We start from the raw sequence: 12,589 nt of genomic DNA on the forward strand, positions 1-12,589 counted from the left end.
ATTTAACTGCACAATTCAGAACCTGGGAGTGATTCTTGTTTCCTTTGTCTCCTTCATCCTCAACATCCGGTTAACCACCAGGGCCTCCTAGACATCTTCAGAATCTGCCCACTTTCTTCGTCCATCTTGCCCCTTGCCAAGCCACTGTCTTCTCTCCAATTACTGTAAAAACTCCTAACTTACTTCTTTGCCCCTAGTCTTGCTTCTCAGAAACATTCCCTCCCTTGTAAAGAGAGGGAGCTTCCCCAAATGTAAATGGGACGGGGTCACTCCCATGCCTGGAAGCCTTCATTGAGTCCCCAGTTTGAAGTCCCAGCTCCTTATGATTGACGTGGTCCTTTAGGATCAACCCCTGCTCTCCAGGGTCAGCTCTTGCTACCCTCTCTCCAATGTTCCAGTGCTAGGGTCCAGACCAATTGAACTTCTCCAAGAAGCTTTGAATGAAGCCATTGTCTCTCTCACTTCTGAGCCTTTGTCCCTTCTGGATCTTCTGCTTTGAACGTGATTCGGGTTTTTGCACAAATTTATTCTCTCTAGGAAGTCTTACCCACTCACTAGACTAGGTTAGTTTCCTTCAATAGAGTGGCTTATAGTACCTGGTACACTTCCTTTTAGGGCTTCACGCACTTTGTTGTAATTATTGATCCATTACCTTACTTTCACTAGTTCGGGGTTTCTCAACCTTGGAATGACATTCCAGCACTGATATTTTGAGTTGGATGATTCTTTGCAGTGGGGACGGCCCTGCACGTTGTAGGATGTTTAGCAGCATCCCTGGCTTCTACTGGCTAGATTCCAGTGGCATACCTTCTGCTCCTCTCCCCAGCTGTGACAACCAAACATTTGTCTAGACACTGCCAAATGTCCCCTGGAGGGGAAGATTGCCTGGTTGAGAATCACTGTGCTAGACCAAACTGTTTGAAGGCAGGACCCACATTTAGTGTGTTCTGCTTGGCTGGGTCAGTGAAACTTCACACAGGATATATGCAAACTGGGTGTTATAGGCTGAGCAGGTGTTCACCACAGACAAAGAGATGGGAAGAACATTATGGGGCAAGAAGATGGCACACCTGGACTCCTAGAAGTATGACATGACCTGGCATGTTCCCAAGGCTGTGGGCCATCCGGTGTGGCTGGAATGTGGCTGCACACAGCAAACAGACAAGAGCTAACCCTGGAGAGGGGCGGGTGCAAGTCCCAAAGGACTTTCTGTGTCACATCCAAGTGACTTTGTCCTTTAGGCCAGAGTTCTCCACCGTGATGTCACAACACATGGGTGTGTGGTGGTCACAGTCACTTCCGAGGTGAGGTGTCTCAAGTCATTTATCTTGAAAAACAAGGTTTTGAAATTTATGAATGACTCAAGTAAAATAAAAAAGCAATTAGAGCAAGCAACTGTCCCTCTCACTCATTTGGCATTCTGATGTGCTTTCTGCATTGGGAGGGGGAGGGGTGTTTGTGACCTGTGCTGCCCCTGCACTGTGCATGCTGGGGGCTGTGTGTCTCAGGTGAGCTTCATGACCTAGGAGTGTGTTGTAGGCAGAAAAGAGGCTGAGGGTTGCTGCCTATGGCACCAGGAAGAATCATGTTTTTAAAACAAGCAAGTAGTACAATTAAATTCGCATTTTAGGACAAACCCTTTGGCTGCAAAGTAAAGAATGGTTGGGGGGCAACCTTGGAAGAGGGGTACCAGTTAAGGGACTAATGCTGTGAGCCAGGCATGAGATGATGAGAGCCTGAATTGAGACGGAGGCAGGAGGGTTGGTGGGGAGGGAAGACTTCAGATTTGAATGCTGTTATGGGGATAAATAAAATCAGTAGGATATTGTGCTTAGACGAGGGAGGTGAAGGCCGAAGAGGTGAGGTGGAATGCCACCTAGGTTTCTGGTTTGGCTGATTAGGAATAGGGAGGATGATTTGAGGGAGAGGTTCAGGGTGATGATTTAGGCATGTTATCACTGGGAGCTTGGCAGGGAGGATGGGAGGGGGCTGAGGGTTGAAACGGTGTCTATTGGGCACAATGTATACTATTCAGTTGATGGACACTGGAAGCCCAAATCTCACCTTTGCTTACTATATCCATGTAACAAACCTGCAAATATACCCCCAAACCTATGAATAATAACAATAATAACAATAATAATAATCATTGAGAGCTTGTGGGAGATCATTGTGGCAGCGTCCAGGTGAGAATGGGGATTTGGGAATCATCAAAGTAGAGGCAGTGGGAGAAGCAGTGACTATGAGCGAGGCCGTTCAGGAAAAGTCTAGAATAAGAGGAGAAGAGGCCAGGCGTGGTGGCTCACACCTGTAATGCCAGCACTTTGGGAGGCTAAGGCAGGTGGATCTTGAGGTCAGGAGATCGAGACCACCCTTGCTAACAGGATAAAACTCCGTCTCTACTAAAAATACAAAAAATTAGCCAGGTGTGGTGGCACGCGCCTATAGCCCCAGCTACTCAGGAGGCAGAGGCAGGAGAATCGCTTGAACGTGGGAGGCGGGGCTTGCAGTGAGCCAAGATTGCACCATTGTACTCCAGCCTGGGTGACGGAGCGAAACTCCATCTCAAAAAAAAAAAAAAAAAAGAAAACAAGAGGAGAAGAATGTCAATGTCAGTACTTGCTGGACAGCTGGACTCAAGGGAATAGTAGAGATTGAGAAAGAAAGTCTGAGAAATGGGATAATTGGGAGAGAGTGGGAGAAAAGAGTAGTAAACAGAGTTGAACGTGTCTCTTTGTGTCAGTCAGCAGATCTGCTGGGGCTGGATGGTGTTGGGGACTGTAGCACTCTATGAAATTCACATTGCCTCTTGTCCTTTCCAGGTGGCAGACACTCATTGGTGGACTTTTGCTTCATGTGTCCTGGAAACTGGGCTGGGTAGAGATCAACAGCAGTTCAAGGTAGAACCTCTCTGTGCTGGACTCATGCATGATTCATACTCTGCTTCCTTTTGATATTGTATAATTTCATATGATGTTACACTGGAAACACGGAGGTTTATTTATTTACTTATTTATTTATTTTTGAGACAGAGTCTTGCTCTGTCTCCCAGGCTGGGGTGCAGTGGCATGATCTTGGCTTACTGCAACCTCCGCCCCCCAGGTTCAAGCAATTCTCGTGCCCCAGCCTCCCGAGTAGCTGGGATTACAGGCGCACACCACCATGCCCGGCTAATTTTTGTATTTTTAGTAGAGACGGGGTTTCACCATGTTGACCAGGCTGGTCTTGAACTCCTGACCTCAAGTGATTCACCTGCCTTGACCTCCCAAAATGCTAGGATTACAGGCGTGAGCCACTATGCCTGGCCTACACAGAGGTTTGTTTGAGTTGTTTGCTCTCTTAGTTCCCTTCTAACTGTGAGGTTTAGTGATTTTGTTTTCAGATAAAATTCGAATAGTATTTTCCTGGGTAATAATGCCACTAATATAGTATTACCTGATACATTGATGTAGTGTGGGGAAAAAGTTAATTGAGATACGTATTTTATAATGTCAAATTAGTTTTGCTTTGTTTGAGATCATAGGATATGATGAATGAAATTATATTAGCTTAAAACATTTTTTTAGTAAATTTCTTATTTTAAATTATTTCTGGCTGGGCATGGTGGCTCATGCCTGTAATCCCAGCACTTTGGGAAACCAAGGCAGGAAGATCACTTGAGCTCAAGAGTTTGAGACCAGCCTGGACAACATAGGGAGACCCCACCTCTACAAAAATAATAAGAAAAATATTAACCAGGTATGGTGCGTGCCTGTGTTCCCTGCTACTCGGGAGACTGAGGAGGGAGGATCACCTGAGCCTGGGAGGTCAAGGCTGTAGTTTGCCATAATTACACCACAGCACTCCAGCCTGAGCCACAGCAGGAGACTGTGCCTCAAAAAAAATTCTTACCTATAGAAAAGTTAGAATGATATAATGAACTCCTCTACCCATTACTCAGATTTCCTTATGATGATTATTATTATTTTGAGATGGAGTTTTGCTCTTGTTGCCCAGGCTAGAGTGCAATGGCACAATCTCAACTCACCGCAACCTCTGCCTCTTGGGTTCAAGCGATTGTCCTGCCTCAGCTTCCCGAGTAGCTGGGATTACAGGCACCAGTCACCATGCCTGGCTAATTTTGTATTTTTAGTAGAGATGAGATTTCTCCATGTTGGTCAGGCTGGTCTCAAACTCCTGACCTCAGGTGATCCGCCCACCTCGGCCTCCCAAAGTGCTGGGATTTACAGGTGTGAGCCACCGTGCCCGGCAATTCCCTTATTTTGTCACGCCTTTCTTATCATTTTCTCTTGATGTACTGTGCATATATGTATATGTGTATGCATACATACATATATAAATATATAAACTTTTTTTTTCCTGAACTTTTTGAAAGTAAGTTGTAGATTTGACAGGAAATGTCTCTTTTCTTTTTTTTTTTTTTTTTTTTTTTTTTTTTGAGACGGAGTCTCGCTCTGCCGCCCAGGCTGGAGTGCTGTGGCCAGATCTCAGCTCACTGCAAGCTCCGCCTCCGGGTTCACGCCATTCTCCTGCCTCAGCCTCCCGAGTAGCTGGGACTACAGGCGCCCGCCACCTCGCCCGGCTAATTTTTTTTGTATTTTTTAGTAGAGACGGGGTTTCACCGTGTTAGCCAGGATGGTCTCGATCTCCTGACCTCGTGATCCGCCCGTCTCGGCCTCCCAAAGTGCTGGGATTACAGGCTTGAGCCACCGCGCCCGGCATGTCTCTTTTCTTTACTTCTGAATTTTTTAGGGTATTTTTCCTAAGAGCAAGGACATTCTCTTACAAGACTGCAATAAAATTATCAAAATCGGGGCGATATTAACATTGATACAATACTGTTATCCCACTTAAAGACCATATTTTGCCAGTTATCTCAATGGTGTCCTTTATAGCCCTCCACTCCAAAATTCTAGTCCGGGGTCCAATCCAGATCACACAATACGTTAGTTGTTATGATTCTATTAAAACAGCCTTTTAAATATGTTTAAAAGAAATTTAGGGCCGGGCGCGGTGGCTCAAGCCTGTAATCCCAGCACTTTGGGAGGCCGAGACGGGCGGATCACGAGGTCAGGAGATCGAGACCATCCTGGCTAACACGGTGAAACCCCGTCTCTACTAAAAATACAAAAACTAGCTGGGCGAGGTGGCGGGCGCCTGTAGTCCCAGCTACTCGGGAGGCTGAGGCAGGAGAATGGCGTAAACCCGGGAGGCAGAGCTTGCAGTGAGCTGAGATCTGGCCACTGCACTCCAGTCCGGGTGACAGAGCGAGACTCCACCTCAAAAAAAAAAAAAAAAAGAAAAGAAATTTAGGCCGAGTGCAGTGGCTCACACCTGTTATCCCAGCACTTTGGGAGGCCGAGGCAGGTGTATCACTTGAGGTCAGGAGTTCGAGACCAGCCTGACCAACATGGTGAAACCCCATCTGTAATAAAAATACACAATTAGCCAGGTGTGGTGGCGCATGCCTGTAATTCCAGCTGAAGCAGGAGAATCACTTGAACCCAGGAGGCAGTGATTGCACCACTGCACTCCAGCTTGGGAGACAGAGCGAAACTCCGCCTCAAAAAAAAAAAAAAAAGAAAAAAAATTTTAAAGACGATAACATTATCTAGCCAAAACTGTAATCCGAATTGGTTATCTGCTCCTGCCTCACCTAGATATCCTCCTGATTCTTTGAGAACATTCTTCCCATCCTGAAATGATGCACAAAGTGAAAAGAAAACTAAGTTAAGGTTAATATGAATAAAGTAAACATCCCAGCTGAATGAGCAGGCCAAGTCATTCATCTTGTGATGACTCTGCCCAGCTTCTCCATTAATCAGATTAACTGCTTAATTGTTAAGTCACTCCTTTGTTTGGCACTCTGGAGAAGATTTGAGAACATGTTCAGGGTAATATTAATAATTTTGGCTTTTCGACCAGGTGTGGTGGCTCATGCCTATAATCCCAGCACTTAGGGAGGCTGAGGCAGGAAGATCACTTGAGGTGACCAGCCTGGCCAACATGGTGAAACCCCCTGTCTACTCAAAATATAAAAATGAGCCCAGCATGGCTACTTGGGAGGCTGAGGCAGGAGAATCGCTTGAGCCAGGGAGGCAGAGGTTGCAATGAGCTGAGATCATGCCACTGCACTCCAGCCTGGGTGACAGAGTGAGACCCTGTCTCAAAAGAAGAAAAAAGAAAAAAGAATAATAATTTTGGCTTCTCCTGAAAATTTAAAACCAGAGAACAAAAAACTAGTATTAAGAAGTTTTATGAAGGAGAGATCCTGGGAACATAGGTGTACATTAATGTACCTGACCATATTATATCATAATGCATATCCAGAAGGAATATTCCACACAATATGCTTAGCTAATCCAAAGGAGAAGTTCATTAAGTCACAATTTTGCATTTTCATGGTATAGTATCCTTAATTGGATGAAATAAAGATACTTTTGGGATTCTATATTTATATTAAGCACAAGTCTTACTAAATACTCCATTGTTATGGTGGATAGTTCAGTAAGAATTGGGCTTCAGGCCGGGCGCGGTGGCTCAAGCCTGTAATCCCAGCACTTTGGGAGGCCGAGACGGGCGGATCACGAGGTTAGGAGATCGAGACCATCCTGGCTAACACGGTGAAACCCCGTCTCTACTAAAAAGTACAAAAAACTAGCCGGGCGAGGTGGCGGGCGCCTGTAGTCCCAGCTACTCGGGAGGCTGAGGCAGGAGAATGGCGTGAACCCGGAAGGCGGAGCTTGCAGTGAGCTGAGATCCGGCCCCTGCACTCCAGCCTGGGCGACAGAGCGAGACTCCGTCTCAAAAAAAAAAAAAAAAAAAAAAGAATTGGGCTTCATTTAAACAAATAGGGATACAGAATTCACAAGGCCTGCGATAGCTGCAATATTTAAATACTGAAGGACCCTAGCTCCAAATGGGTAAATATATTCGTTCGAAGAAGCAGGAGCTTGGGCCAGAATGAGGGACTTGGCTATCACATTATGACCTGGGGACCACTGGTGCAGATCAACATGAGTCTTCCTTGCTGATTCTAATTATCACATAATTTCTGATGTAAATTATTTACTTATTAATAGCCATCTTTAAAAATTAACTTACTCATATTTTCTTAAAAGCAATGCCATTTTTCACTTGAAAAAAATTTTTGTTTATTGTGTTATTAATAAAATATGTATAACATAAGATTTCCCATTTTAACCATTTTAAGTGTACATTTCATTGGCATTGGTTATAGTCACAATATTGTACAATCATCATAACTATTTTTGTCCAGAACTTTTTCGTCATTCCAAACGTAACCTCTGTACCCATTAAATGGTATCTTCCCATTCTCCCCCCGCAATTGCTCCTGTTCTACTTTCTTTGTCTATGAATTTGCCTATTCTGGGTACCTTGTATACACTGAGTTGTACAATATTTGTTCTTTGGTGTCTGACTTGTTTTACTTAGCATTAATGTTTTCAAGTTTCATGCATGTTATAGCAGGAATCAGAATTTCATTCCTTGTGAAGGCTGAACAATGTCCATATGTATTCATCACGTTTTGTTTATGCATTTATCTGTTGATAGAATTCTCCATATTTTTGTTTTTTGAGGTAAGGTCTTGCTCTGTCGCCCAGGCTGGAGTGCAGTGGCTCAATCTTAGTTCTCTGCAGCCTTAAACTTCTTCTGGGCTCAAGCTATCCTCCCACCTCAGTTTCCCAAGTGACTGGGACTACAAGTGTGCACTACCACGCCCGGCCAATTGTTTAATTTTCTGTAGAGATGGGGGTTTGCAATATTGCCCAGGCTGATCTCTTTTTTTTTTTTTTTTTTTTTTTTTTTTGAGACGGAGTCTCGCTCTGTCACCCAGGCTGGAGTGCAGTGGCCGGATCTCAGCTCACTGCAAGCTCCGCCTCCCGGGTTTATGCCATTCTCTCGCCTCAGCCTCCCGAGTAGCTGGGACTACAGGCGCCCGCCATCTCGCCCGGCTAATTTTTTGTATATTTTTTTTTTAGTAGAGACGGGGTTTCACCGTGTTAGCCAGGATGGTCTCGATCTACTGACCTCGTGATCCGCCCGTCTCGGCCTCCCAAAGTGCTGGGATTACAGGCTTGAGCCACCGCGCCCGGCCAGATCTCTAACTCCTGACCTCAAGCAGTCCTACTCCTTCAGCCTCCCAAAGTGCTGGGATTACAGGCCACTGTGCCCAGCCTTCTAATTGATATTTTGAAGGGCTGGTAATGACTAGCAGAACTGGCTGAAGATTCTCAAGATTGCTTCCCTGGAAGAAGTGGTCCTTTGACTGTAGAAGTTTGAAACCCACTAGACACTTACCCTTGGACTTGACAGTGTGCTGCTGGGTTCTACCTATCTCGGAATATCCGTGATCACATCTTCTTTTTAGCTCCTAGCTAAACACCATAGAAGTCTTTTCACCTGTGTCTCCTGTAGGTAGGTGTATTCACAGCCACCCATAGCTCCATTAAACTTTTCGTCAAAGATCTCCATATCTGGGTTTTTGGTGGATCTTGTAACTGCTGGTACAGCTCAGGATTTCCAGTTGCCATGGCCCTTGGCGAAGGAGCGCTACCAGATGTTTAGCAGTAAGATCCAGCACCCACGTTCTTTCGTGTGTGCTGGGCTGAGTTTGTATTTGCTGTGGCTACTGTTTCCTCCTGGGCTTGGTTTTCTGATTATGTCATTAGGGAAGTGAAACCCAGTTTTATTGAGTAACTATGAATGCAGAGATGACAGAGATTTGGCTTTTCTAAACATGGAAATATCAGGAAGACAGTTTGGAGTCCCAGAGGCTACTGTGGGGTGGGGATTGTAATGGTGGGGCTGGAGAGTGGGTCCCTAAGTTAGGACTGGGCAGCACAGGCCGTGGAGAACTCATTTAGATTGCCCTTCTAACCTGGAGCTCAAAGAGGACCCCATTCCCTCTCATATGTCAAATGAGCCTCAGGACCTGGCAACACATTTCTTTTTTCTTTTTTCTTTTTTTTTCTTTTTCTTGAGATGGAGTTTTGCTCTCATCACCCAAGCTGGAGGGCAATGGCACGATCTCGGCTCACATCAACCTCTGCCTCCCCAGTTTAAGCAATTCTCCTGCCTCAGCCTCCTGAGTAGCTGGGATTACAGGCACCTACCGCCATGCCCAGTTAAATTTTTTTGTATTTTTAGTAGAGATGTGGTTTCACCATGTCGGTCAGGCTGGTCTCGAACTCCTGACTTCGGGTGATCCGCCTGCCTCGGCCTCCCAAAGTGCTGGGATTATAGGCATGAGCCACCGTGCCCAACCAACACATTTCTTATATTGCAAAGAGGCCGTATCTCCTGTGACTGCCAGTATTGGCTCTACATAGCAACCTTATGGGGTCATTCTCTTGCCTAGGTGTTTGCCTGGTGACTGGTTGTTGCCACCTAGTCTTGGACGAGGCTCTTGTAACCGTCTGTCTTGGGACAGATAGCACTGTTGTACAGCCATAAACTTGTCAATACATGGCAGTTACTGGTTGCCAAGCCATTGCAGAACATTGAAGCAATTTTTCCAGCAGATGCTGAAGTCCTTTGCTAAAGGCTTCCTGTATTTGCAAAAAGTGGTTCTAAAAGAACGTTGTGACCTGTTTTATCTGACTGGACATCTGTTAGCACCATGAGACCATGGCATTCTTTTTTTGATTCTGGAACCATTGCAGAAGGCAGGTTCAGGTGTAATTTCATTGGCGACTTCAGACGCAGTCCTATAATTCCTGTATTGCCAGGCTACAGGTTAACCTGCTTGCCACTTTTCATCTGGCATAAGTAAGAGAGCAAAGTTTGAACTCTCAAGCTTTCAAAGATGAGAAATTCTAAGTTAAAAATTTTATGCTACAATACCTTTGTGACCAGAAATTTCTGAGATGAAACAGAAGCCACATCCCTTAATTTTTCATCAAGAGTCTTTGCTAGAGAACCATAACAAGTATCTTTGATAAAACCTCCAAATTAACTTAGCACTGTTTATAAAGAAATGAACAGTTAACCAATCATTTAGGGTCCACGTTGTATTTATTTTTTAAAAATTATTTATTTAGACACAGAGTCTTGCTCTGTTGCCCAGGCTTGAGTACAGTGGTACAGTCATGGCTCACTGTAGCCTCCGACTTCTAGGCTTAGGAGATCCTCCTGCCTCAGCCTCCTGAGTAGCTGAAACTATAGGTGTGAGCCATCATGCCTGGCTAATTTTTAAAATTTTTGTAGAGATGGCATCTCACTATGTTACCCAGGTAGGTCTCAAACTCCTGACCTCAAGCAGTTCTCCTGATGGCCTCTCAAAGTGCTGGGATTACAGGCATGAGGCACCATGCCTGGCCATACATTTTATTTATTTATTTATTTATTTATTTATTTATTTATTTTAGAGATGGGATCTTGCTATGTTGTCCATGACGGCCTCAAACTCCTGGGCTCAGGTAATCCTCCCCATCTGTTTCTGAAGTAGCTGGGACTACAGGTGTGTGCCATTGTGTCTGGCTGTACTTTTTTTTTTTTTTTTCGAGATGGAGTCTTGCTCTGTCACCCAACCTGGAGTGCAGTGGCGTGATCTTGGCTCACGAGCCTTCTGAGTTCAAGTGACTCTCTTGCCTCAGCCCCCCAGGAAGCTGGGATTACAGACGGGCACCACCACACCTGGCTTATTTTTGTACTTTTAGAAGATACGGGGTTTCGCTATGTTGGTCTGGCTGCTCTTGAACTCCTGACCTCAGGTGATCCACCCACCTAGGCCTCCCAAAGTGCTGGGACTATAGGCGTGAGCCACCGCACCCCACCCCAACTCTACTTCTTTCTTTCTTCCTTTCTTTTCCTTTCCTTTCCTTTTTCTTTTTTCTTTCTTTTCTTTTCTTTTCTTTTCTTTTCTGTCTCTCCTTCCCTCCCTCCCTTCCTTCTTTCCTTCCCCTTCCTTCTTTGCTTTGCTTTGCTTTACTTTTCTTTCTCACGCTGTTGCCCAGGCTCAAGTGTAGTGGCTTGATCTCGGCTCATTGCAACCTCTGCCCCCAGGTTCAAGCGATTCTCCTGCCTCAGCCTACCGGGTAGCTGGGATTACCAGCTCCTGCCACCGTGCCTGGCTAATTTTTGTATTTTCAGTAGACACGGGGTTTCACCATCTTGGCTAGGGGCTGCTCTTGAACTCCTGACCTCGTGATCCACCTGCCTCAGCCTCCCAAAGTGCTGGGATTACAGGCATGAGCCACTGCGCCCGGCCCTTTTTTTTTTTTTTTTTTTTTTTTTTTTGAGACGGAGCCTCCCTCTGTTGCCCAGGCTGAAGTGCAGTGGGTTGATCTTGGCTCACTGCATCCTCCGCCTCCCAGGTTCAAGCAATTCTCCTGCCTCAGTCTCCCAAGTAGCTGGGGCTACAGGCGCACATCACCATGCCTGGCTTTTTTTTTTTTTTTTTTTTTTTTTTTTTTGTATTTTTTGTAGAGACGGGATTTCACCATGTTGGCCGGGCTGGTCTCAAACTCCTGACCTCAGGTGATCTACCCACCCACCTTGGCCTCCCAAAGTACTGGGATTACAGGTGTGAGTCACCACACCCAGCCAACTCTATTTTTTTATACTAACATTGCCTCTGTTCTGTGCGTTTCCTGTAGTCCATCTCCTGAGGCTCACCCAGTGACACATCTAGCCTTGGTCCTCCCAGGAAGGGGTGAGGTAGATAAGGTGGTGCTGGAGGAGGCGACTGCCCAGACAGTGGAGGGTACAGGGTAACAGCCCCTGACACTGCTGCAGGGTCAAAGCCTGACTGCCTGGTGGGGAAGGAGAGCAGAGCAGTGGCCTTTCAAACATTGTGGTGTTGGGAGCTGTAGACTGGTTTCTTTGAAGCTCTTACTGGGCTTTAGGGATTGTCAGAACCTTACTGAAGATTTCCATTTCAGCATGAACTAGATTACGTGTTGAGAATCTTGGACCAGAAAAAATGAAACATGAAGTGGGAAGAAGTTATGATTCTGCACGGTCAGAGAGCTAGGAAGAGCCAGTGATGAAAGTGCCTTGAGAAATGGAGCTTGAGGCTGGGCACAGTGGCTCACGCCTATAATCCCAGCATTTTGGGAGTCTGAGGCAGGAAGATCACTTGAGCCCAGAAGTTTGAGACCAACCTGGGCAACATAGTGAGACCCTATCTCTTAAAAAAAAAAAAAAAGCGGGGGGCACTTTACAGAAACCCAATGGTCATGTGGTCCTTTGTGTGTAGCCCAGGGCACTGCCTCGTGTGTGAAGCCTTGAGCACCACAACTAGTAAGGTCCAGAGGTTGGGACTCAGGCTGCCTTATTCTAAATTGGGCCAACAGATGTGCCAGGAGTAAATATCTTAGCCTTGCGGGCTCTACTGTCTCTGCTGCAGCTACTCAGCTCTGCTGTTAGAGCATAAAAATAGCCATAGACAATACCTAAACGGTCGGGTGTGACAGTGTGCCAATAAAATGCTATTTTCAAAAACAGGCAGCAGGTGGGGTTTGGTCTAGGGCCATAGTTCTTTGACTCCACATCTAAATTATGCTCCATGAGAAACTATCATCACGGGGCTCTTGGGTTCAAGAAACATTAGGGCTGGACTTTG

The 12,589-nt window shown here is 45.7% G+C and overlaps 1 protein-coding gene across 5 annotated transcripts in view; it reads left to right on the top strand.

Moving 5' to 3' along the window:
- Positions 1 to 12,589, top strand: part of TMEM241 (transmembrane protein 241) — a 146,906-nt gene that overhangs the window by 12,186 nt on the left and 122,131 nt on the right. For 4 of the 5 annotated variants that reach the window (XM_033178136.1, XM_033178138.1, XM_033178137.1 and 1 more), the window contains exon 3: positions 2,823 to 2,900. In XM_033178136.1, coding sequence (XP_033034027.1) covers positions 2,823 to 2,900 — 78 coding nt within the window. Of the gene's footprint in view, positions 1 to 1,415; positions 1,509 to 2,822; positions 2,901 to 12,589 lie in introns of those variants that run through there. The other variant, XM_033178140.1, reaches the window with a different exon arrangement.

Source organism: Trachypithecus francoisi, unplaced genomic scaffold (assembly GCF_009764315.1).
Source record: "Trachypithecus francoisi isolate TF-2019V2 unplaced genomic scaffold, Tfra_2.0 Lachesis_group19, whole genome shotgun sequence".
NCBI classification, from domain to species: domain Eukaryota; kingdom Metazoa; phylum Chordata; class Mammalia; order Primates; family Cercopithecidae; genus Trachypithecus; species Trachypithecus francoisi.